At 48.6% G+C, this 23,745-nt stretch overlaps 1 protein-coding gene across 1 annotated transcript in view; it reads right to left on the reverse strand.

Moving 5' to 3' along the window:
- LOC310746249 (SCO-spondin-like) overlaps window positions 1-23,745 on the reverse strand; it is a 166,106-nt gene that overhangs the window by 91,114 nt on the left and 51,247 nt on the right. The window contains exons 35-52 of the mRNA XM_083580107.1: window positions 23,077-23,217; window positions 21,289-21,471; window positions 19,467-19,617; window positions 18,613-18,772; window positions 18,456-18,510; window positions 17,113-17,235; window positions 15,940-16,158; window positions 14,709-14,839; window positions 12,933-13,074; window positions 11,932-12,096; window positions 10,968-11,151; window positions 9,446-9,500; window positions 8,275-8,326; window positions 7,327-7,447; window positions 5,855-6,077; window positions 4,808-4,949; window positions 3,329-3,634; window positions 999-1,145 (exon numbers count right to left, since the gene is read on the reverse strand). Coding sequence (XP_083436233.1) covers window positions 999-1,145; window positions 3,329-3,634; window positions 4,808-4,949; window positions 5,855-6,077; window positions 7,327-7,447; window positions 8,275-8,326; window positions 9,446-9,500; window positions 10,968-11,151; window positions 11,932-12,096; window positions 12,933-13,074; window positions 14,709-14,839; window positions 15,940-16,158; window positions 17,113-17,235; window positions 18,456-18,510; window positions 18,613-18,772; window positions 19,467-19,617; window positions 21,289-21,471; window positions 23,077-23,217 — 2,700 coding nt within the window. The remainder of the gene's footprint in view (window positions 1-998; window positions 1,146-3,328; window positions 3,635-4,807; window positions 4,950-5,854; window positions 6,078-7,326; window positions 7,448-8,274; window positions 8,327-9,445; window positions 9,501-10,967; window positions 11,152-11,931; window positions 12,097-12,932; window positions 13,075-14,708; window positions 14,840-15,939; window positions 16,159-17,112; window positions 17,236-18,455; window positions 18,511-18,612; window positions 18,773-19,466; window positions 19,618-21,288; window positions 21,472-23,076; window positions 23,218-23,745) is intronic.

Consider the following 23,745-nt stretch of genomic DNA (forward strand, 5'->3'; position numbering starts at 1 on the left):
AAATCCTCCCCTTTCCATCCCCAGCAACATCTTGGGCACCAATGGGAAGTTCCTTCTCCTCTCTAGTCTTTGTTCTTTAATACAGGCAGACCTCCTAGTTCTTGGGGAGGGAGGGTCCACCACACTCTCTAATGACACCTCTGCTGGCTACTCCCTCCCTTCTGTCTCTCTTTCCATTATCTCGTAACTAGGCAACTCCTCTCAAAACAGCTCAGTGTCTGTGTCTCTCTCTGTTCCTGAAACTGCTGGAAATGGGGGGGGGGGGGGAATCTTCCTCCTCATCCCAGTGGTGGAGGAACCCTCTCCATCACCCAGGGCAGGATGCCGAGGGGTGGGGCGAACCGCCCGGTGATGCATGTGTGACGTCTGTACAGACTGCGCACATGTGGCAGCTGGTACGGACTGTGCACGCGCAGCAGCTGGTACGGTTGCCACACGAGTGCCAGCCTGCACAGACGCCACACGTGAGCGCCAGCCCATACAGATGTCCATAAGGTCACCATGCAAGCAGCAGCCCATATGGACGCCGGGCGGGCGCGGCGCCCACACTGACTGCGTGTGTCCCCTCCGCTGCTCTACAGCTGGGGGGAGGCAGCGGGCCATCTTGTCGCCCCCCCCCCCGGGTTGTGCCCAGGGCAGCCCGCCCCCTCTGCATTCTCCAATCCTCTGATTCAGACCATTCCCTGACACCCTTGTTCCTGAAGCCCATTGGGTGACTTGACAGACGGCAAAAGCATCCTGTGGGAGAACCACCAACCCCTGGACTTTTGATTAACAGCAATTGCCATCAGCCATGTGGCCTCCGTGCGTGAGTGCAGTGGCACCCTTGAGATCTTCCCTGGCACCCACAGAGCACCTGTGATCCCAGGTTGGATATATGTGCAAATTAAAGGCACCACATTGGATTCCGTTCCACGGAAACCGGAGCTGCGTCTGCGCCTTGGACCCCCGGAGTTTCTCGCCGCCTGGCAAAGGGAGCGGCAGGTAGCAAGACTCACCGCAGTGCATCTCGTCCGAACCATCCAGACAGTCTTCTTGGCCATCGCAAACAAAGGCAGCCTCGACGCAGCCAAAGACTTCACAGGCGAACTGCCCCTGGGTGCAGAGGATTCTGGGAAGCCCGGGGCTGGGAGTTCGAGCCAGCGCTGTCAGAGGAAAACAGCACCTTATCGGGGGCTGGCAGGGAGACTGACTTCCAGTTGCTCTGGGGCTCGGATCCTGCTTGCGGGTTTCCCAGGATGGCCCTTGTGAGAGAAGGAAGCTGGACCAAATGGGCCACAGGCCGGATCCAGCCACAGGGCTGTTCTTAGCATCTTCAGAACATAGGGAGAGATCAGGCCAATGGCCCGCCTTGGCCAACCAGACGCCTGTGGGAAACCAGCAGGATTCGAACACAAGAGCCCTCTTTTCCTCACATGGCTTCCAGCAAGCGAGATTCAGAAGCATCTCTGTCTCCAACTGTGGAGGCAGAACACAGCCATCCTGGCTAGTAGCCATCAATAGCCCTCTCCTCTGTGAATTTGTCTAACCCTCTTTTAAATCCAACTTTCAATCCTCTTTTAAGCCACCTAAGCAGCAGTTGGTGGCCACCACTGCCTCTTGTGGAAGTGAGTTCCACAGTTTAACTACGTGCTGCACTGAGGAGGACTTCTTTTATCTGTACATTTGCGAGCACAATTCAAAGTGTTGGTGCTGACCTTGAAAGATAGATAAAACTTTATTCGCATTAGCCAATGGCCATAGCAAAAGTAAAACATTACAGTATACGCAGAAAAGGAAATTTGATATAAGAGCACAGTTTGAAGTCCTGAATCAGCCGTCAGTTAGCCATCAGTTTCTGTACTGCCATGCGTCCCAAACGCATCATTGAGACTGGAGGCAAGTCTCCTTTCAGTAGAAGTCCAGACTTGGCAAAGAACTCTTAACTTCTGGCCCCGTCTAAACTCAAATCCCCCCGGTTTACTATCCCTAACACCTCAAGACTCCCATAAAAGTGCTGACCTTGAAAGCCCTAAACGACCCAGTATACCTGAAGGAGCGTCTCCACCCTCATCGTTCTACTCGGACACTGAGGTCCAGCTCCGAGGGCCTTCTGGCGGTTCCCTCATTGAGAGAAGTGAAGCTACAGGGAACCAGGCAGAGGACCTTCTTGGTCGTGGCTCCCTCCCTGTGGAACGCCCTCCCACCAGATGTCAAAGAGATAAACAACTATTGGACGTTTAGAAGACATCTGAAGGCAGCCTTGTCTAGGGAAGTTTTTAATGCTAGACGCTTTATCGTGCTTTTAATTTTCTTTTGGGAGCCGCCCAGAGTGGCTGGGGAAACCCAGCCAGATGGGCAGGGTATAAATAATAAATGTTGATGGTGGTGATGATGAATCCTGAATCTTCCAACATTCAGCTTCCATGAGTTCTTGTGTTATGAGAGAGGGAGAAATCTTTGCTCTCTCCCTTTCTCTATTCCATGCATAATGTTGCCAAACTCCTGTCGTGTTGCCTTTTCTCCAAACCAAAACCCTCAAGCTAGAGGGGCCAGGTTGCCCCCCAGGACTGAGGGGCCCTGGCACACATGGTGCATGACAGAGGAGGCAGAGTGCTCTGGGGGAGCCGGCCCCTGGACTTGTGACGGGAGATGTGTGCTGTGTGCATGACTCCACACACGTGCGCCATGCGCACGGCACCCTCAAGATTGAGGGGCCCTGGCTCCCTTGAAACAAATACTGGGGGGGCTGAGGTACCCAGCCCCCTGGGGTTGGTGCGCCTGCCTCAAGCACTGCCACTTTTTGTTCCATGCCCTTGATGATTTTGGTTGGCCTTTACTTTTTCTTTTCTTTTTTTAATTTTTAATTTTTTAAAAAATACTTTTCAGATATATACATTTCACTGATTTTACAATCATTTTGACATTTTAAAACCTGACTTCCTTCCCCCCTCTTTCTGCGGTTCCTTAAATTTATTTTTAATATTTTCTGCATATCCAAATTTACTTAACTTACTTCTTTAAATATATACTCTTATGTAGCTGCGCTTATTAAAATAATACTGCCAGTGTTTTTTTATCTGTTTACAGTTTACCTGTAAATATTCAATAAACCATTCCCATTCTTTTATACAAAGTCTGTCGTCTTGATTTCTTATTCTCCCGGTAAGTTTCGCCATTTCTGCATATTCCATAAGTTTGGCCTCCTCTGAACCTTTTCCAACTCTACAATCTCCTCTTTCAGGTGAGGCGACCAGAACCCTACACAGCGTTCCAAATGCTCCTTGAGCAAAGTCAGCCCCAGACGCATCCCCCTGCCGCCCCCTTTGGAGACGGCAGCCCTGCTTACCGGACAGCGTGGTTCGCAGGCCTGGCTGGTACGGAAAGGTTTGGGACGCGGGCAGCACCGTCGTGCCAGGGGTACCAGTGGCAAGTCTGGGCAAAGTGGGTCCCAACGGCCAGGAGGTGGACCAGGAAGGCGAGACGGGATGCTCCTTGGAGGGCTGGATCCGGGGCAATTCTGGGACACCAGTTGCTCGTCCCCCAGGGCGCTGGGACTCCTGCGATACACTTGGCAGCCCGGTGAGCCACTGCGGAGGAGATGCTGTCTCTGGGGCAGAGGGTCTTGTGTCAGTGACCGTAGAGGTCACGCCAGCTGTGGGGTTGGAAAGAATCATGGGAGAAGCTTGAGAGTCCGGCCTCATGAACTACAAACCCCAGAATTTGGGGTCCAAACCGGTGTCAAAGCTTTGCAGCTGCTTGGCCGCATTGTGCAGCGCGAACCCTGTGTTTTGCAGAACCCCCAAACGTTTTATTTTTATCTGTTTGCTTGTTTGTTTGTGTGTTTGATTGACAAACCACCCTTCATCAGAAGACCGCAGGGCGGCTCGCAAGGTAAACTACAAAGCAAAAAGGCAAAAAATAGTGAAAACAAAAACAGCAAAACCAAGGGGGGCCCCCAAGTAATGGATACATCAAACCAGGGTTCGTGATTAACACACGGAAATCCAACATCCGATTCACTCCAAAGCCGTACCAAAGTTTTGTAATAGTTTTGCAGGAAAATCTGCAGGTTTTGCAGTGCCCCCTTCAAATGGAGTAATTGTGGTACCTCGGTTTTCGGACATAATCTATTCCAGAAGGCTGTTTCAGTTCTCAAACGTTTGAAAACCGAGGCGCAAAGGGCGGTCTGCAAATTTAATAGAGGAAGTTGAGAAAAATAATATATACATTTGGCTTCTGAGGTGTGTTCAAAAACAGAAGCACTTACTTCCGGGTTTTACGCCATTCGAAAACAAAAACATTCATCAACGGAGACGTTCGAAAACCAAGGTACATTGGAACCTCGGTTTCCGAACGTAATCCGTTCCAGAAGACCGTTCAGCTTCCGGAAAGTTCGAAAACTGAGGATCAAAGGGCTGGCTGCAAAGTCAATGGGGGGAAATGAAAAATGTGCCCCGGAAGCCGTTCAGGAACAGAACCGTTCAAAAACAGAAGCATTTACTTCCGGGGTGTCGGCATTCAAAAACTGAAATGTTTGTCAACAGAGACATTCGAAAATCGAGGTTCCACTGTACCTCTGTACTCAAAGCAGCCTCCCATAAAGCCTCAATTGCAAAGACGGAGGGGGGCATGATTTTCTTGGGGAAAACCTTGCCCTGTGCCAGCCTCAGCCTTCCCCTATTCCCTACCCCCTATCTTCCATGCACACCCTTGGTAGGAACAAGGGCAAGAGGCTGGCATAGACTCTGGAAGAGAGGCCCTGTCAGCCGACCACCTTCCCCCAGAAGAACCCTCCAGGTGCCCCCGCCAGTCCCCCCAAACTCACTCCAGGGGCAGCCGATCACCTCCATGCGCAAGGAGGGGCTCCCGTGAAACTCCGTGGGCATGAGACGGAGGATGCGGGCCAAGATGGGCGGGCGCAGCTCCTGGCGCACTGCCGTGGCGCTGTTGAAATTGCCCTCCAGGACCTGCGGGAAGTTGAGAAGTGTAAGCCGGGGCAGCAGAGGGCAAGAGCAAGGCTCAGAATGGGGGGGCATGACTATTCCCCCCATTTTTTTTATTGGAAAAGAGTTAGAGGGCTTTGGTAGAACTCTGCCAAGGCCTTCTAAAAGTATGTCAACTCAAAATTAGGTGCCGTCGAGTTCGGCGTTGCTCCAGGTAAGCATTGATGGGCAGAATCGGCACAGCTCCTGACAGCCCATAATCCCCATTCTGCATTTTTTAGGACTTGGTCATTCAGTGTGGCAGCCCCTGCCCTTTGGAACTCCCTGCCTCTTGACATCAAACAGGCACCTGCTCAAAGCATTCTTGTTTAGACAAGCCTCCCCGGGTGCTTAGAAAGCATTGGTAATTTTAATCTTCTTTTAGTGTTTTTTTGGGGGTGGACTAGATGACTTTGTGGGGCCCTTCCAGCTCTACAGTTCTATGATTCTATGATATTAACACCATAGCTGTATGTCTTAGGACCCACTGTATTTTCAGTGACTGTTTTTAAATATTGAGGGGAGGGTGGGGGCAATAAATAGACTGATAGATGCAAGTAACACAACTGCTTCATAAACAGAGCAGAAGATAAAGTAGAGCAGGAAATCAGATTTGTGATTTCCATGTCTTCTTGGTGCAGCTGAGCAGGATGAGTGCTTAGTAAGCGGGTCGTCTGTCAGGGGGCCTTTAGCTGTGATTCCTGTGTTGCGGGGGGTGGGGGTGGACTAGATGAACCTTGGAGATCCCTTCCCGCATCAACCCACTGAGCAGCTCTGCCTTCTTTTGGGAGCCCAGAGAGATCTCCTGGGAAGTGGGGGAGCCTGTCCTCAGCACCCGCTCAGGAGGACCCCGTGCCAGGCAGGAAGAAGGGCAAGGGCAGAGGTGGTACCTGGGCCCGCAGGGAAGTGCTAGGGCCGTATCCAGATCGGGCGTAATCCCGGAAGTTGACCCCGTCGTCGCTGTAGACCAGGCGGTAACGGGAGACGTAGCCCCGGGAGGGCCCCCCGCCTTGCGTGACCACGGCAGTGAGGAACGTGGGCTGAAGGAAGTCCACCTGGAAATAGGGGTCAGAGTCCGAGGGGCCCGGGCTCCACCCGGGGGCCATGTTCTGCCTGGTGGGGGTCAGGGGAAGGAGAAGCATCAAGGTTTGGCCTATTAACCATTCAGCAAAATAAGCAGCTGCCTAGGGCATCAGAAGAAGGGGGGGCAACACAGAAATTTTTCCATAACCCATTTTTTTTTTAAACATTAATAGTCACAAGTTGCTCAGCCCTCTCCTCCTCCTCCAGGAATTTGTCTAATCCCCTTTTAAAGAGGATTTAACATATTTTGTGGTTTTCATCTTGTATTTTTATGCCCTGACGTCTACAGCTGAAGGGCAGCCTACCAATTTAATAAATAGGAATAATAAATGACAATAATCATATTGAAAAAAATAGGAACAATGTTTCACATGTGGTGGGAATGCCGACCTATTAATCAATTTTGGAATGAAATATATGAAGAAATTTAAAAAAAATGTTTAAAATATCTTTTAGTAAAAAACCGGAGGCATTCCTTTTAGGTATAATTACAAAAGATGTTCCTGGCAATCAAAGGAACGTATTCCTTTATGCAACAACAGCTGCCAGGATGCTCATAGAAAAAACTGGAAAGGGGGGGAAATCCCATCAATAAAAGAATGGCAAATTAAACTTTGTGAATATATAAATTTGGCAAGATTCACAGCATTCTTAAGGGGACAATCGGACCAAAAATTAGCAAAAGAATGGGATTGTGTTAAAGAATATATGAAAAAACATTGTTCTGGAGTAAGTATATCGGTATGTAATGAATGAAGCTTTGCAGGGTTAAAGAAATTGAAAAGCAGTGTGAAAGGTGTAAAGATAGAGGTAATTTACATTAGATACAACAATTCAGAAAGATTAAATTTCTTGAGGTCTCAAAACAGAGGAAGGAAGTCAATATGTGTATATGTATGTAAAGATTAGTATGATGGCATGGTTTGTTTTTGCCGGTGTGGGTTTTTTCCTTTTTTGTTTTCTGTTTGTTTTGCTTTGTTTTTGTTGGTTTGTTCGTTTTTTTAGGATTTTATGTTTGTAATTTTTCTTGTAACTTTGCATTGAAAATAAAAAGTATTAAAAAATAATCATAAACCCATCCAAGTGGGTGGCCGTCCCTTTCTCCTGCAGCAGGGAGTTCCAGAGATTAACTATGCACTTTCTTTGATCACCATCAAATTGTCTGGTCCCTTCCTTCCTTCTGCAATGCAAACCCCTCTGGTACCCTCACCCCAATGCTCTCTGAGCATCCCCATCTGTCCCTGACTCCAGGAAGCTGGCTTGGACCCCCCAAACTTACATGTTGGGCACGATGTTGAGGCGCCCGGCATCTGGTGGGTTCCCGTCCTGGTAGGACGAGGCGCTCAGCTGCTGCTGGTGGATTCGCCCGTCTTCCAGACCGAGGGCTTCGCTGCAGGAACCTGCGTCGAGAGGGTGCACAAATCCAAAGGGTTAGAGGTGCCCCCAGCTTCGCATCCGTGGATTTGCAAAGCCGGTTTTATTTTTATGTTATTACACTAATATGCCGCCCTTTGCCCATGGATCTCAGGGCACATCGCAACACGCGTCAGCTTAGAAATCGGCACAACAGCCTCTCGAGGTAGGCCAGTGTTAGTTCTGCTGTATCCAAGGTTCCCAAAAGTTTTGGAGTTCCTGCCCGCTCAGTACCACGAACTCTTCCCCAGTGCCCCCTAACCCTATCCCATAAGTAAACAAAAACCATTGCTCAGGACAGCAGTTTGCACAACCCGCTAGAGGAGACAACGGTAAAATTCAGCAGCGAATACTGCATGCAAAATATTTTCACACATTCTGATCAATGGAAACAGGACAGAGGAAATTTATGGCGTATTTATGTATAACCACTTTCCAAACCCACACAAACCTTCACTGCCACAGACGTACGGTAAGTAATTTATGAGAAAAATGAATCACTATCACCAATAATGGTCTGTTTTGTGACAACTCAGAATCATGAATAATAATAATAATAATAAATTTTATTTTATACCCCGTCCTCCCCAGCCAGAGCCGGGCTCAGGGCGGCTAACACCAGTAAAATTACAGTAAAAACATAATAAAAACCAATTTAAAATACAGGTTAAAATGCAATTTAAAATGCAGTCTCGTGCTCTACCCACTGGGCTATCCCATCAACACGGAGGAATGAAAGGTGACGGGTGCAGATCTGGGAGAGGGCTGGGACCAAGCCCCCCCCCCCCCCCGTGTGGGAAGAGATGCGCTTTACCTGGCTGGGGGAAGGTGAGCCCTTCAGGAAGAGGCCATCTGCTGGGGGACACCTGCAAGGATGGAGAGAAAAGAAAGCCACCTTCCGCTAGCCAGTTTGGATAAATGGGAATTGCCCTTCCTGCTCTCCTCCTTCCAGGGAGCTGGCGGTGCTGTCACTTGGCTCCCTGGTTTTAAATGCTCCACAGCCCTGCGAGGAAGGCTGGGAAAGGGTAACTGAGAGATACCGAGACGAGATTAAAAACTGTTCTTATATGCAACAACTGCGGCAAGAGTTTTGTTAGCCCAGAGATGGAAACAACAGGAGCTAGCAGAGTGGCAGGTGAAACTGATGGACTTTGCAGAACTGGCGAAACTGACGGGAAGAACCAGTGAGACCAGGCATTCCAAAAGGACTGGAACAAATTTATATTATATTTGAAAGACAACTGGAAGCAATTAACACCATTAGCTGGGGTATCCGAAGATCTGTAAGGTGAAATTGCTACCTATGCGGGTTGAGTAATATACCGTAATATTTGAGGTGATGGTATAACAAGGATAGGAAGCGAAGCCAGTGGTGTAGCGTGGGTTGTCAGCACCCGGGGCAAGGCAAGTAATTTGCGCCCCCTAACCCGTGGATTTGCGCCCCCTAACCCGTGGATTTGCGCCCCCTAACCCATGGATTTGCCCTAACCCCAGATGTTGCGCCCGGTGCGGCTCGCCCCCCCTGCACCCCCCACGCTACGCCACTGAGCGAAGCGAAATGTAAAGATGCAAAGTTTAATTTTGTGGACCGTCAGACAGGAGGGAGGGAAGATGTAAGGCTCAGTTGAGCCAAAGAAATAAAACAAGAGGGTGTGATGTTGTGTAATGTGATTATATGTAAAACCAATGAAAATTATTTTTTAAAAAAGAAAAGAAATGTTGTCCAAGTGAATGAAAGATAAATAAAGAGATGAATGAATATGGAAGTTTAAAAAAAAGAAAAGGGAAAAGGAAAGAAAAGAAAAGGGTAAGCAGCCCCAGCCCAGCCCACAAGCCTCTTGGCTGAGTGGGGATTTGAACCCAGTCCTCACCAGTCCTCGCCTGTCACTTGAACCACTTGTCCTTGGCTCCCTCCCTCCTGGAAACGTGAGTCCTCAGCAACCCCCTCCCATCCATCCTGCCTCGGTTCCCCTTGGCACTCTCACCTGAGTTGCGTGGGGCACGGAAGGCTTGGGTGGCTGTTTCTCGGAGGTCCAGGAGCTGAAATAAATATTGCAAGGACTTTTGCTAAGGGCTTCCCCACAAAAGCTCTCAAACTGCGATCGTTGGTGGAGGAATGTCTCTCTAGGGTCAATTGCTTAGCCAAGCCTGTCTAATCAGGTGCTTATGGGAAACTCGGAGCCAAAGAGCCCTCTCGCCTCCTGTGGCTTCCAGGAAGTGCTACTCAGAAGAATTGCTGCCTCTGACTGTTTACAGGTAGGTAGCCGTGTTGGTCTGCCGTAGTTGAAACAAAATAAAAAAATTCCTTCCAGTAGCACCTTAGAGGCCAACTAAGTTTGTTATTGGTATGAGCTTTCGAGTGCATGCACACGAAAGTTCATACCAATAACAAACTTAGTTGGTGTCTAAGGTGCTACTGGAAGGAATTTTTAAAAATTTTGTTTCGCCTGTGACTATGGAAGCAGAGCAGGGCCATCCTGTCTTGCTGCCTTTGCCAGGCCTCTCCTCCTCCACGAATTTGCCTAATCCTCTTTTAAAGCCATCCAGGTTGGCAGCCATCGCTGCTTCCTGCAGCAGAGAGTTCCACAGTTTAGCTCTGTAGAATCGTACAATCGCTGTTAGGATATTGATGTTCCATTCCACCCTAAGAGGACCAGATATGTGGATTGTTGTGTGTCACATGTCTGTTTACATTCCAGCACAGCTTGCTGGGAACTTCCGTTTGTGCATTGCTTTTGCTTAGTGTTCTCTCTGCTCTTAGACATGAAGGAGAGCAGACATGTTTTCTTTGTCTTGATCTATGCTGAATAAACTGTTTGTAAATATGCTTTACATATGCCTCTGTCCGCCCTTCTGAAATATACTCGGAGTCCAGTGTGGATTTCATGCTCTTTATTCAGCTCATAGTAGTGAGGAATGGAAGTTCCCCCAAAATGTCTGCTTTATATACATTATTTACACAATGGGCCGCACGTGATTGGCTAATTCCGGGATTCTCCTGTAGGCCAATCAGGTTGTGGATTCACTTCCACCTGGAGTTGGATTGGGTGGCTCCTGCAGACCAATGAGACTGCTGCATTCTGGATCCTATTGTTCTAGGATCAATCAGACTGCTGCATTCTGGATCCTATTTAACTCAGTACATAACACCTTCTGTTGCGAAGAGTTAATTACTCTGCTGATTAGAGGGTGCTCCAGCTTCTGAGGAGTTCTGAAGCTGTGGGTCGCTGTTTGATGCTGTTCCGAGGACCAGAGTTTGCCCGGCTACTGGCCAGTGGGCTGGAGCCAGCTGGGGGCCTGTGAATTGCCCCCGTTCCCCTGGAAACATCCCCCATCAGGGTCATCTAACCCAACCTCCTGCAATGCAGGAATCTTTTGCCCGACACGGGCTCAAAGCCCCAGCCCTGAGATGAAGAATCCACCGACTGAGCTATCTCACCAAACCCACAGCCCAGACACCAGGCTGGGGGGCAGGCTATAAAGGAGACTCCCCCCGCCATGCATTACCTGCTGGTCCCAGCCGAGGGCGCTCCGCTTTCGGGCACACAGCCGACCTCATCGTCGGCGTCTGGGCAGTCGGTGACCCCATCGCACCTCTGGGATGCTTGGATGCAGACCCCCGACGTGGCGCAGCGGAACTGGGAGGGCAAGCAGCCCCCTGGGATGGAGGGCTCTGGAGACGGGCCGACTCCTGCCAAGGGAACCCACAGCACAGATCCGGTGAAGGAAGGATCGAACAGAATTTATTACGAACCCCAACTCTGTATAGAAAAGTAACCCAGCCTGCTAAAACGTACCCCAGTAACCAAGCCTGTAAGAAAGGGAAACATTTCTTTCTACAAGCTTGCAACTCACGAAGGGTGAGGGAAAGTTTAGGCTGACCGACTGAACTGACCGCTGTCAGAAGTTGGCAGAGACTAGCAGTAAGGAAGCAACATTATCTTTGAAACTTGGAATCTGCTTGATTTTAAGAAGAAATGGGGGGGGCGGAATTATAATGTATTTAAGAGAACACCGTAAACAACTAAAAACTTTGGCAGGATTTGAGTAATGCTTCTGATCATGCAAAACTGTGGAAAAATGGATTACTATTCTTAAAACAAACTAGACAAAATACGATAAGCAGATGAAAAGAAAGATTGATAATGGTAACCATGGAAGGGCGGAGGGAAGTCAAGGGATTCAGAGACTCCTAAATGAGGAAGTGAATGATATGTTTGAATTTAAACTTGTTATATAAAACTTATTAAAAATATTAAAATGCAAAGAGAGAGAGAGAGAGAAGGGCCATTTGGGGGCGCCAGATTTTGGCCTCACATGGGGTGCCATATTACGAAAGAATACCAAAGTCTGAACCTTTTCCTATTCTGCAATCTCCTTTTTGAGCGGAGGCGACCAGAACTGCATGCAATATATTTGACGGATTGCTTGGTTTTACGTGCTTCTTAAGGGGTCTCTGCCCGCTACTCACCGCAGTGCCTCTCATCCGAGAAGTCCCCGCAGTCGTTGAATCCGTCGCAAATGGCCCCATGGGGCCCGGCGGGGACGCAGCGCCCGTTCTGACACTGGAACTCCCCGGTCCAGCAAGGCCTGGCAGTGGGTGGCACCGTTGGGGTCCCGGGAGGCTCTGGGGACACTGAAAGGGGGCAAGGAGGGTGGGGAAGTTCGAGGGTTTAGACAGAAGGAACAGCAACGCCCAATCACCAGGCTGGTGCGTGTTCTAGTTCAGGCACCCTCAATCTCAGCCCTCCAGATGTTTTGGGACTACAACTCCCATCATCCCGAGCTAACAGGACCAGTGGTAAGGGATGATGGGAACTGCAGTCCCAAAATATCTGAAGGGCTGAGTTTGGTGGTGCCTGCTCTAGTTATCTCCCGCGTGAGGCTACCTTTGAAGGTGACCCGGAAACTACAACTAATCCAGAATGTGGCAGCTAGACTGGTGACTGGGGGCGGCCACCGAGACCACATAACACTGGTCTTGAAAGACCTACATTGGCTCCCAGTACGTTTCCGAGCACAATTCTAAGTGTTGGTGCTGACCTTGAAAGCCATAAGCAGCCTCGGCCCAGTATACCTGAAGGAGCGTCTCCACCCCTATCATTCTGCCCAGACGCTGAGGTCCAGCTCCGAGGGCCTTCTGGTGGTTCCCTCCCTGCGGGAAGTGAAGCTACAGGGAACCGGGCAGAGGGTCTTCTCGGTGGTGGCGCCTTTCCACCAGATGTCAAGGAAATAAACAACAATCTGACTTTTAGAAGACATCTGAAGGCAGCCCTGTTTAGAGAAGTTTTTAACGACTGATGTTTTAATGTATTTTTAACCTTCTGTTGGAAGCCGCCCAGAGTGGCTGGGGAGACCCAGCCAGATGGGCAGGGTAGAAATAATAATTTATTATTATTATTATTATTATTATTATTATTATTATTATTAGTCACCCACCGCCAATACGCCTCGCCAATCCTGCCATCCTACCTTTCCCACAGCCCAGCAGCTCCACGCGGAGGAAGATCCCGTTGTGGAAGTCGCGGGGAAGGATCCGGACATGCCGGGCGCGCACCATGCGCTGGAAGGTCCTGACCACGGGTGTCGAGTCGTCGGAGTTCCCTTGGAAGAGCTAGAGGGAGGAGAAGAGACCGAAGGCCCCATCGTCAGAACTCATTCAACGTTACAAAGCACCTATTGAACGATATACTGTCTCTTTTTCTTTGTATTACTTTATTTCTTTATAATTAAAAACTTTTCAATAAAGTACGGTATTAATACCAACATTACGAAGCACCTCGTCATCAAGAAACATATACGGACCAACCATCTTTTGAGACATGGTCTGAGGACCTCACTACCCTGGCTATATTTAAACACATCTCTTATCAGCATCACTTTCTCTTCCTTCCTCCCTTCTCTTTCTTTTGAAATTGAAATTGAAATACTTTATTGTCACTTGTACAACTTGTATACAGTGAGATTACACAAGCACCCCCCACTCAGCTCTCTTAGTCTTAATTCCCCTCATTTACCCACCAAACCCGAAAGTCAGTTGCCCTGTTGTTCTCTCTTCATTCAGCAGCCTAACGGATAGAAGCTGTTCTTTACCCTGTTGGCGCGACTATTCTTGCTTCTATATCTTCTGCCCGAGGGCAGGAGATCAAGAAAGTGCCAGCCAGGGTGTGAATAATCATCCCTGAGAATTTTCCTCACTCTCCAGCGGATTCACGGGACAGCCCATAATATCTTGTGCTGTATCCACCACCCTCTGTAGGCACCTCCTATCCGTTGATGTCAAACCAGCGTCCCACACCGTGATGCAGTAGGAAAGGACACTTTCTATTGTGGACCGGTAGAAGGAGATCATCAGATGTTGATTGACATCGTTCTTCCGCAATACTCTGGGGAGACGGAGTCTCTGTTGGGCTTTCTTAACCACCTGGGTTGTGTTTATTTTCCAAGTAAGGTCTTGACTGAGATAAACTCCTAGGACTTTAAAGGAAGAGACTCTCTCCACACAGCGGGGCTGGTTCTCCTCTCTTCCTCCAAAAGTCCAACACCATCTCCTTTGTCTTGCTGGTATTAAGGTGCAAGTTGTTCCCTAGGCACCATGTCTTTCTCTTTCTCTTTCTCTTTCTCCATTGAAAGGTGGTAGACTCTCCTTCCTTAGAAGCTTATAAGCAGAGCATAAGTGGCTGCTTAAGCCGAGATTCCTAAATTTCAGCGGGTTGGACTAGATGACCCTTGGGTCCCTTCCATGATTCTATGCAATACAGATGTCCTACAGCTGTTACTCAACTAAACCCATAAGATCAACAGTCTTAGATACAGACGCACAGAGTCCCGAAAGCATCCTTTGCCAACCTGGTGCCCTCCAGGCATTCTGAACTACAACTCCTGCCAGAGTGCGCTGACTGGGGCTGACGGCAGCTGCCTCCCAAAACATCTGGAGGGCACCATGTTGGCAAAAGCTGCCCTGTGGGCCTATGATCCTAGCCCTGCAGTGCTGTAGGGACTTCGTTCCCCCCACTCCACCCTCTTGAGCCAGGGGTTAGAGCGCCGGACTAGGACCGGGTTAGAGACCAGGGTTCGAATCTCCACTCGGCCATGAAGATCACTGGGCCAAGTGGCTGCCTCTCAGCCCAGCCTACCTCGCAGGGCTGTTGTTGGGGGAGTAAATGAGGAGGGAGAGAAGTGACCGGGGACGCCACCTTGAGTTCCTTGGAGAATAAACAAATGAGATAGACCATGTGGGTCTTGCACCTTTAGGTCAGGCACGGTGCCCGCGGAAGAGGCCTCGTGGTAGTCGTGCCACCTCATGCCGTCCAGGCTGAACCGCAGGAAGAAGCTGGTCACGTAGGCATCAGAGGATCCGGCCCCCTGCACCACCACCCCTGAGGAGGGAGGGCAATTTTAGAATGGTATCAAAAGAAATAAATTATGTATTACATGAAATCAATCAGTAGGCATAAGACTCATACCCTGAGTCTACGCTGTCTGATCATCAGTCTACATGCACTCTTTGATATTAGAAAACAGGGACAACAGCTTGACCTACATTCAACTGGGCTGCACTGCAGGCTACAGCCGCATGCTGCATGCCCCCATGCAACCAGTCCATGCAGAATGTAGGCACCCTATATATAGAAAGGAGCAAACCAGTGGTATTTGAGGGAGCAGGCTAATTGTTGAACTGAAATACAATTAAGAAGAAGTATATTAATAGTGAAATGATTACATATTAAGCTCTAACTTAAAAGGATTTTTTATTCATAACAAACTTAGTAATGCAAACACATTGGCATTTGGCAAGAACGAAAGTTCCTTTAGAAACACAGTTTACAAAGACTCATCGTCTAGTCTCTAGAAACTTCCTATAACATGAAATAATAACAGGTGTAAATATACGATGCAAAGTACTAATAATTATAAATAGCAGAATGTAGGCACCCTATATATAGAAAGGAGCAAACCAGGGATATTTGAGGGAGCAGGCTAGCAGGCGGGGCCCATGACTTACATCATAGGAGCCTACACAACACACAAACACTGTTGCTGGATGTACGCTTTATTTTATTTGTTTGTTATCTTATAGTTTGGAAATGTGCATCCAGTTTTCTTTCCTTTAAATTTTTTTGGGACCCCCAAGAGAGTGGGGCCCTAAACTATAGCTTGTTTAGCTTATACAGTCATACCACATGTTGCGTCCATTTCAGGTTGCGTCTTTTTGTCTTGCGTCCCGCGGCAACCCAGAAGTACCAGAACGGGTTGCTTCCGGGTTTCACTGCTCGCACATGCGCAAAGCACTAAACCACGCTGCATGCATGCGCAGACATGGCACTTCTGGATGCGAACGCTTCAAGTTGCGGACGCGCCTCCAGGGCGGATTACGTCCACAATTCAAGGTTCCACTGTACGTAAATCTGGCACAGCCCCCACCCAACCTCAGCCGGCTCTCCTGCGAGCTTCCTTCCAGAGCGAGGGGAGCACCCACCTGTCAGGTTCCTGGGTTCCCCCAGATCCACGTGCAGGAAGGGGGGCCGGGAGAGCAGCTCAGGATAGACATCTGCTGGGGGAGCCCAGCCCTGGAGGTCGGCGCTGGGCAGGACGCGGTTGAGGCGGGCGGCATGAGCCGGGTTCTCTGGCTGCTGCGAAGAAGCCGTGAAGCTGGCATCCGGCAGAGAGGCAATGCCCAGCGGGCCGTAGCAGAGGTCTGGGGGGTGGCACAGAAGGGAGGGGGGTCAGGAGAGCGCCTGGCATCATGGAAACACATCACACCCAGCGTTCGAAACTCCCATCGTTCTAGGCACGTATTGCACCAGGGAATTTCATTAGTGTGAGGAGTTTCTGAGCTCTGGGAGCCTAAGATTTCAGATTGAAACTGCAGAGTGGAAGGAAAGAAGGACCTTTTTCTGCCTCCCCACTTCCAGCTACTCTCTGAGGAAGAGACTCCCTTAAGAATATTAGGGGGGTGGGCAGGGAAAGGACTAGACCATGTGAAAAATGAACAAAATATTTTAGCTGCTGTTCATTCATTTCCAGCATTGCATTATTGTTATTTAAAAAGCGCACTTAGACATTCCGTTGTGGTGCCCATAACCTAAAGGTGCCATTTAGCTCCCATATCTCAGTTTCCAACACTGATCACATCTCTTTTAAGGGTCCACTTTGATTGGAAAAGCCTTTCTGGATGAGCTCATCAGCTGCTCCAGCTTTCCCTCCCTCCCTCCCTTTCTCTTTCTTGTTTCATAAAATTTACACACCACTTGATCATGAAAAACAACAAGTCTCCAAAAAGCTGGGCACAGAGAGAATAAAACAATAAAATGATCCATAAATACAACACGTATTCAAACAATAATATCATAAATAAAATAGAAACAGATTTTAAAAGACAACAATTTTCTGTGATAAAGTGTGGCAGGACCCGAACTTTGGGACTCCCTGCCTCTTGACACCAGGCAGAAGCATATTCACTGTGCTCTGTCCGAGGTGACGGAGCTTGTTTGCATATAGAGCCCCGCCCACCAAGCAAGTGGGAGGAGCAACCCTTTCTTGGACAACCTCCATCCCGGAAGGGGGCTCTCTTGGTTGCTGCAGACGAGAAGCCCCAAGTCATAGGCCTGCATTTACCCAGGTGCAAGGAACGATGCGCGCAGAGTCTCACCTCCGAGAGGGGGCATTGGGAAGGTGTTGAAGGGCAAGGCTGTGGTCAAGGGAGCCGGGCTGGCCACAGTGGGTCCCAGGGGTCCCAGGGCTGGCACAGTTGGCAGAGCCGTCTGGTTCTCACCTGCATAGGAAGGAAACAGGAGGGGTGGGGCAGATCCTGGGGTGACGCCCTGGGCCACCACCAAACACGAGACCCTGGGGCTAACTAGGCTTTTGAGCTGGGGAATTCTGTTTAATCTGCTTGTTACCTCAAGACTCCTGTGAGTGCTGCATTGTAGGGGGTTGGAGAATTAATAATAATAATAATAATAATAATAATAATAATAATAATAATAATTATACCCTGCCCATCTGGCTGGGTTTCCCCAGCCACACTGGGTGGCTCCCAGCAGAATACAGTCATACCTTGGGTTACAGTCGCTTCAGGTTGTGTTTTTTTGTGTTACGGACCGCCGAAACCTGGAAGTACCGGAATGGGTTACTTCTGGGTTTTGGTGGTTGTGCACGCGCAGAAGTGTTGAATCTCAACCTGCTCGTGCGCAGACCTGCCACTGTGGGTTGCAAACGCACTTCCCGCACGGATCACGTTTGCAACCCGAGCGTCCACTGTATTACCATATTTTCCCGTGTATAAGACTAGGTTTCCCCCCTAAAAAATAATGTCAAAAATTAGGGGCTGTCTTATATATGGGGCCATCTCCCCCCATTTTCTTAAACCTGAGTCCCCAAAAATAGTGGGCGTCTTAAACATGGGGGCGTCTTATAGATGGAAAAAGACAGTAATAAAAATAAAAAAGCAATAAAACATCAAACATTAAAAACTTCCCTAAACAGGGCTGCCTTCCAACGCTACAATTCCAGGATGTTACGAAATATTTGGGAATTGTAAGATTTGAACATAGCGTCCCCAAAGTTCAAAAAACAAGGAATAAAATTCCCCAGGGGCAAGATAAGGAAACAGGGGTCGTCCCCCATGATTAGCGGCAATTGGATCATTGCAGGGGGTTGACCTACTTAGTTGTGATTCCTGAATTGCAGGGGGTTGGACTAGATGACCGCTGGGGAGCCCTCCCAACCCTGCAATTCTAGGATTCTGTGATTCATCGGAGGCTTTTAAGCAGAGGTTGGCTATCCATCTGTCAGGGGTTCTTGAGCTGTGAATCCTGCATCTAGAGTTCTAAAACTTATTCCTCATTCGGTGCAGCAAATAATTCACAATCCCAGTGTATATAAACGCACAGGCCTGGGGAGAAAACTGAAATTGTAGAGTCTGTCCGATGTGGGGTGGGAGGAGAGGTGCAGGGTCTCTGCCCCCTTTCCCTGCCACCCTGGGGGGCTCACCTGTCTCCACACAGTAGCAGCAGGCGTCTCCTCGGCCCTCGACCAGGACTCGGCCCTGAAGGACAGAGGAATGCGAATCAGTGAGGAAGTCGGCGCAGGCTCAGAGGCACCCTTGCACCCTGGTGCACAGGAAGAGGAGGGAACGTGCCAGACTCACCTCAGGGCAGGCCACTGTGCTGTAGGGGCAATACTGGGAGCACTGGACGGTCAGGTTGGGCAGGCATTGGCACACCTGGCACTGCCCCGAGCGCCAGCGGTCGCCCATGGCATGCGCCCGGCCGTGGTGCTCACACTCTTCGCACGGATCCGTCTGACACCTGCAAAGGTGGAGGGAGGGGCTGCAGGAGATCATGGCTGGTGGATTCCTACCAGGGCCCCCCATGTAAGTGGGGAAAGGCAGCCGGGCAACCTCCCCCCCCCCCACAAGAAAGAGCAGACAAATCAGTTTTTTCTTTTACAGATAGGTAGCAGTGTTGGTCTGCCATAGTCAAAACTGAAAAAAAAATTTCCTTCCAGTAGCACCTTAAAGACCAACTAAGTTAGTTCTTGGTATGAGCTAAGTTAGTTCTTGGTTGACTGCAGCCGATTCAGGCAGAAACCACGGCAGACAGGCAAGAGAGAGAGATCATGGATTAGAAATGTTCTCCAAGGAGAATGACAGATTTGTGATGTCCAAACTTTTTTCAAAGAGGACCAGATTTGATGAAGTGAAGGGCCATGAGGGCCGACCAAAGTTGTTGAATTTTTTTAGGATTGAAGTCATTCTGCTTTATTTATGAAAGATATTTATATACCACCGTCTCTCTCTCTCTCTCTCTCTATATATATATATGAGGCTCACAGCAATAACATCTTTAAAAAACCACATATGAAATACCGCAAAAACATGATGAACCATTGAGGGAGGATAAACCCTCCATTGCGGGAGAGAAAAGTTTTCAGCTTCAGCCTCTAGTGAAAAAGGAGCACCTCGTAGGGCCTCCAAGCAATGGCTGGCTCTGTGTGGCTCACCTGCGGGCTTTGCGGTAGATGCCTCGGCACTGGCGGCCATTGCCATGCTTGCTGGGGTTGTTGGGGCTGCGGAAAGACCACTGGATGCTCTGCACCCCGCAGGGACCCAGGCACTCGCCCCAGGGTGACCAGGAGGACCAGCCGCAATTCACTGGCAAGGCAGGGGGAAGCGGGGAGGAAGCGTTACCAATAAGGAGAGGGTCACTGGCCGGCACATCTGCACACCTGCAGCTCCCCACTTGTCTCCCCAGATGTTGTTGAATTACAATTATTATAATATATTGAACGATTGCCGATTAAAGTTGTCTCCCGCCCTCGCTCATTGCAAGAGCCCAAGTATTTTGGACAAGCTCAATGGCGGTGGCAGGGCCAAGTGGGGCACCTGTGGGGTGCTGCCCCACAGGATTCTGCTGCCCCAGGTGGCTGCTTCAGTGCGTCTCCTGGGCAGGCTGGCCTTGTGGGTGGAACACGGTGTGCCCCCCCCACAAGAAGGTTTTGTGGGATGTAACATCACTGAAGCAGTCAAGTACAACATTTCCTGTTTGCCCAGAGTGGACACACAGGGGATGTTGCTCCAACCAGGAGGACTTCCTGTCACACCTGGTCTGGAGCATCCTCCCCCTGCATGTGACCAGGTAGGTGGGCGTGACCCTGGCAGACCCCATGAAAGGGCCGGTCATGCAGCCATCTTCCTCTCACTCCTCTTTTGACTTTCTGGATGCCTTTTGCTGTCTGCTGGCTCTCAGCCAGCAGCACATGGGCTCATTCCTCACAGAGGATGAACCCACACTTTTCTCAGTCCAGTGGTACCTTGGTTCTCAAACTCCAAATACCTGGAAGTAAGTGTTCCAGTTTTTGAACATTTTTTGGAAGCCAGACATCCGATGCAGCTGTTGGCTATGGGTGTCTGCACCAATCAGAAGCTGCAGCTTGGTTTTTGGACATTTCAGAAGTCACATAGACTTGCGGAACTGATTAAGTTTGGCGCTTTCGTTTTTGCTATTTATTTTGTGTTTTTGTTTTTAAGATTTTTCAATTAATTTGTTTTTGTGACTATGTGGAACCCTGTTCAGCTACTGACTGATTGATTTATTGTGTGACTGTGGAAATGGATAAAAGCCCCCCATCCAAACAATGACTATCATCAGTGCAGGTAATATTTTTTTAAAAAATCATCTACAATACTGTCTTATTTATTTTATAGTACAGTACATTGATTATTGCTTTCATTTTATGGATCAATGGTCTCATTAGGTAGCAAAATTCATGTGAAATTGCTGTTTTAGAGGTTGTCTTTAAAAGTCTGGAATGGATTAAATCGTTTTACATTCCTTTCTATAGGAAAGTGCACCTTGGTTTTGGAACGCTTTGGTTTTGGAACGGACTTCCGTAACAGATTAAGTTTGAGAACCAAGGTACCACTGTAACTGTAACTACAAGATAAAGCCTGCCTTCGGGACCAAACTGTGAACTGAATGTAAGTAAACATTATCTTTACTTTGAAAAGAAGACAGTTGTGTCATTATTGCTTTTAAGAGGGAACTAAAGGGGAAATTTACCAGGAACAATCCAATCTGGACAAGCCAGTCTGGATTGCTTAACTCAAATGGTTCTGACAAATCCATCAACTTGCTTCCTGCAATGTACAAGGGAATGTGCCCTGCTACTAGCTCACATGCATGAGTGGGGAAGGATAATATTTAATCACTATATCCTCTCCTACTATCCTCAATGTTCCCACAGGTTTGAGCCTGGGGGACCACCGGATTGTGGGGGGCACCTCCTGGGACATCTAGCAATGTGGGGAGAGGGCCGTGCCCACCTGTGCACTCCGGGTTCTGCCGGCAGCGCTTCATCTGACCGTCCTGGCAAGTGCAGATGCGGCAATTGACCTTCACCAGCTGGCCGGGCCAGTAGCGGATGCCCTCCACCTGGCAGGGGCACTCTCGGGGGCGCACACACTGCTGATCGCTGTCCAGGACCAGCCCATCGGGGCACCAGCACCCTGAGCAGGAGAGAGAGAGAGAAGGTCGGGGAACGGAGGAAGGGAGTGCAATAATAAAATTTAAGGTCTTATATATATAATAAATGTTCATAAATGTACCAACCCAAGCACACACATAGATCAGCACAGGAAGACCGACCTGAAACCATTTTGACTCCCAAACTGACCAAATGTTTCTCTGCAAGGAAGGAGGGGGTGAGGGAGCCTCCCCATTGTCTCAGGAATTGGGTAATCACCATCTCAAAGGATTGGGCAGACTACCAGAAAAGGCAATCAGATAAGGCATTATCAGATAACCTGGCAGACAGGAAAAAACAACAACATTCAAATTTCTGTTGTAGACCACCTTTTCTGCAATGTAGGTACAGTCATACCTTGGGTTGAAGTAGCTTCGGGATAAGTATTTTCGGGTTGCACACTGCGGCAATCCAGAAGTAACGGAGTGCGTTACATCCAGGTTTCGCCACTCACGCCTGCACAGACGGTCAAAATGACGTCACGCGCATGCGCAGAAGTGGCGAATTGTGACCTGCGCACACGCAGACGTGCGGACGTGGGTTGCGTTCGCTTCTGGATGCGAACGGGGCTCCAGAACGGATTGGATAGTCGGATAGTTACAATGGAATGGTCTCGGTGGTGGGGTGCACATTTTTATTTCTATCTATTTGAATAAATAAATAAATATGCATGCCATTTTGGCCATTGGGCAAAAAAGCTGTACATATATAAATAAATTGTAACAAAGAAAGAAAGATAGACAGAAAGACAGAAAAGAAAGGAAAAAAAACAAACAACATCATCACCAATAAGCTCAGTGAACAAGGTAGGAATATTAAAACAGAAATATAGGTGTTAAATGTTCCATGTTTTTACAGTCTGAAGGAGAATGTTGTGTATTGTTTTTCCTTGTGGGCATTTTTGGTTTTTAAAAAAAATATAAGGTGCTGTTTTTTAGGAAAAGGGGGAGAAAAGAAAAAATGAAAGAAAAGAAACGAATGTAGTACAGTGGTACCTTAGTTCTCAAATGCCTTGGTACTCAGACAACTTGGAACCCAAACACTGCAAACCCGGAAGCAAGTGTTCCAGTTTGCGAACTTTCTTTGGAAGTCAACTGTTCTCCGTTTTGAGTGTTCCGCTTCCAATTTGAGTGTTACGCTGAGGTCTGTCTGTTTTTGCTATTTATTTTGCGTTTCTGTTTTTGTGGCTGTTTTGTTTTTGTTTTGGTGACTGTGTGGAACTCAGTTCAGCTACTGATGGATTGATTGTGTGACTGCAGTACATGGTTTATTGCTTTCATTTTGGTCTCGTTAGATAGCAAAATTCATGTTAAATTGCTGTTTTAGGAGTTGTTTTTAAAAGTCTGGAACGGATTAATCCGTTTTGCATTCCCTTCTGTGGGAAAGCGCGCCTTGGTTTTGGAACGCTTTGGTTTTGGAACAGACTTCCAGAACGGATTAAGTTTGAGAACCAAGGTACCACTGCACCACAGTTTGGTTTGGCTTGCATACCGGTTGAGAAAGTGTGAATCAGGTTCGCTCTTGAACTGGAACTAAACCGTACCCCGCCCCACTGCCAGCCGCCTTTCCCTGCCCCTCCCCTGCTTACCTGGCCTGCAGGGCCGGTCCTTCCTGCACCGCGTGCGGCTGGAGAGCTCGGCGCAGGAGGTGGGGCAAGGCGCACACTTCCGGCTGACCAGCTCCCCGGGGCAGGTGGAGGCGTTGGCACAATCTTCCCGTTGGCACAGCTCTGCAGAGGGCAAAGGGGAGCAGAGAGGGCTGCTCGGGGCACTGCCAGTTTGGCCACGTAAGTCCCCCCTCCCGCCAAAAACACCATGGTCCACAGAAGGCCAAGAAAGACGCAGCTCTCTTGGGAATTATAGGGGTAGAACTACCTAAATTGTATAGACATTTTTTCACGTATGCGACCACAGCGGCAAGAACGCCACTCGCCCCAAAATGGAAAGAAGCAGAAGTCCCAGCAAAGGAAGAATGGATCCCAAAACTTATGGAATATGCAGAAATGGCAAAACTTACGAGAAGAAATCAAGATAACAAACTTTGTATAAAAGAACAGAAATGGTTTGTTGAATATTTACAGATAAACTGCAAACGGATAAAAACATTGACAGGATTATTGTAATAACCTGCAGCTATGTAAGAGTATATATATATAAAGAAGATAAACAAATAAGTTAATTTGGATATGCAGAAGATATTAAAAATAAAATTGAGGAACTGCAGAAAGAGGGGGAAGGAAGCCGAGTTTTAAAACGTC

Source organism: Podarcis filfolensis (genome assembly GCF_964270895.1).
Source record: "Podarcis filfolensis genome assembly, chromosome: 12".
Taxonomy (NCBI): domain Eukaryota; kingdom Metazoa; phylum Chordata; class Lepidosauria; order Squamata; family Lacertidae; genus Podarcis; species Podarcis filfolensis.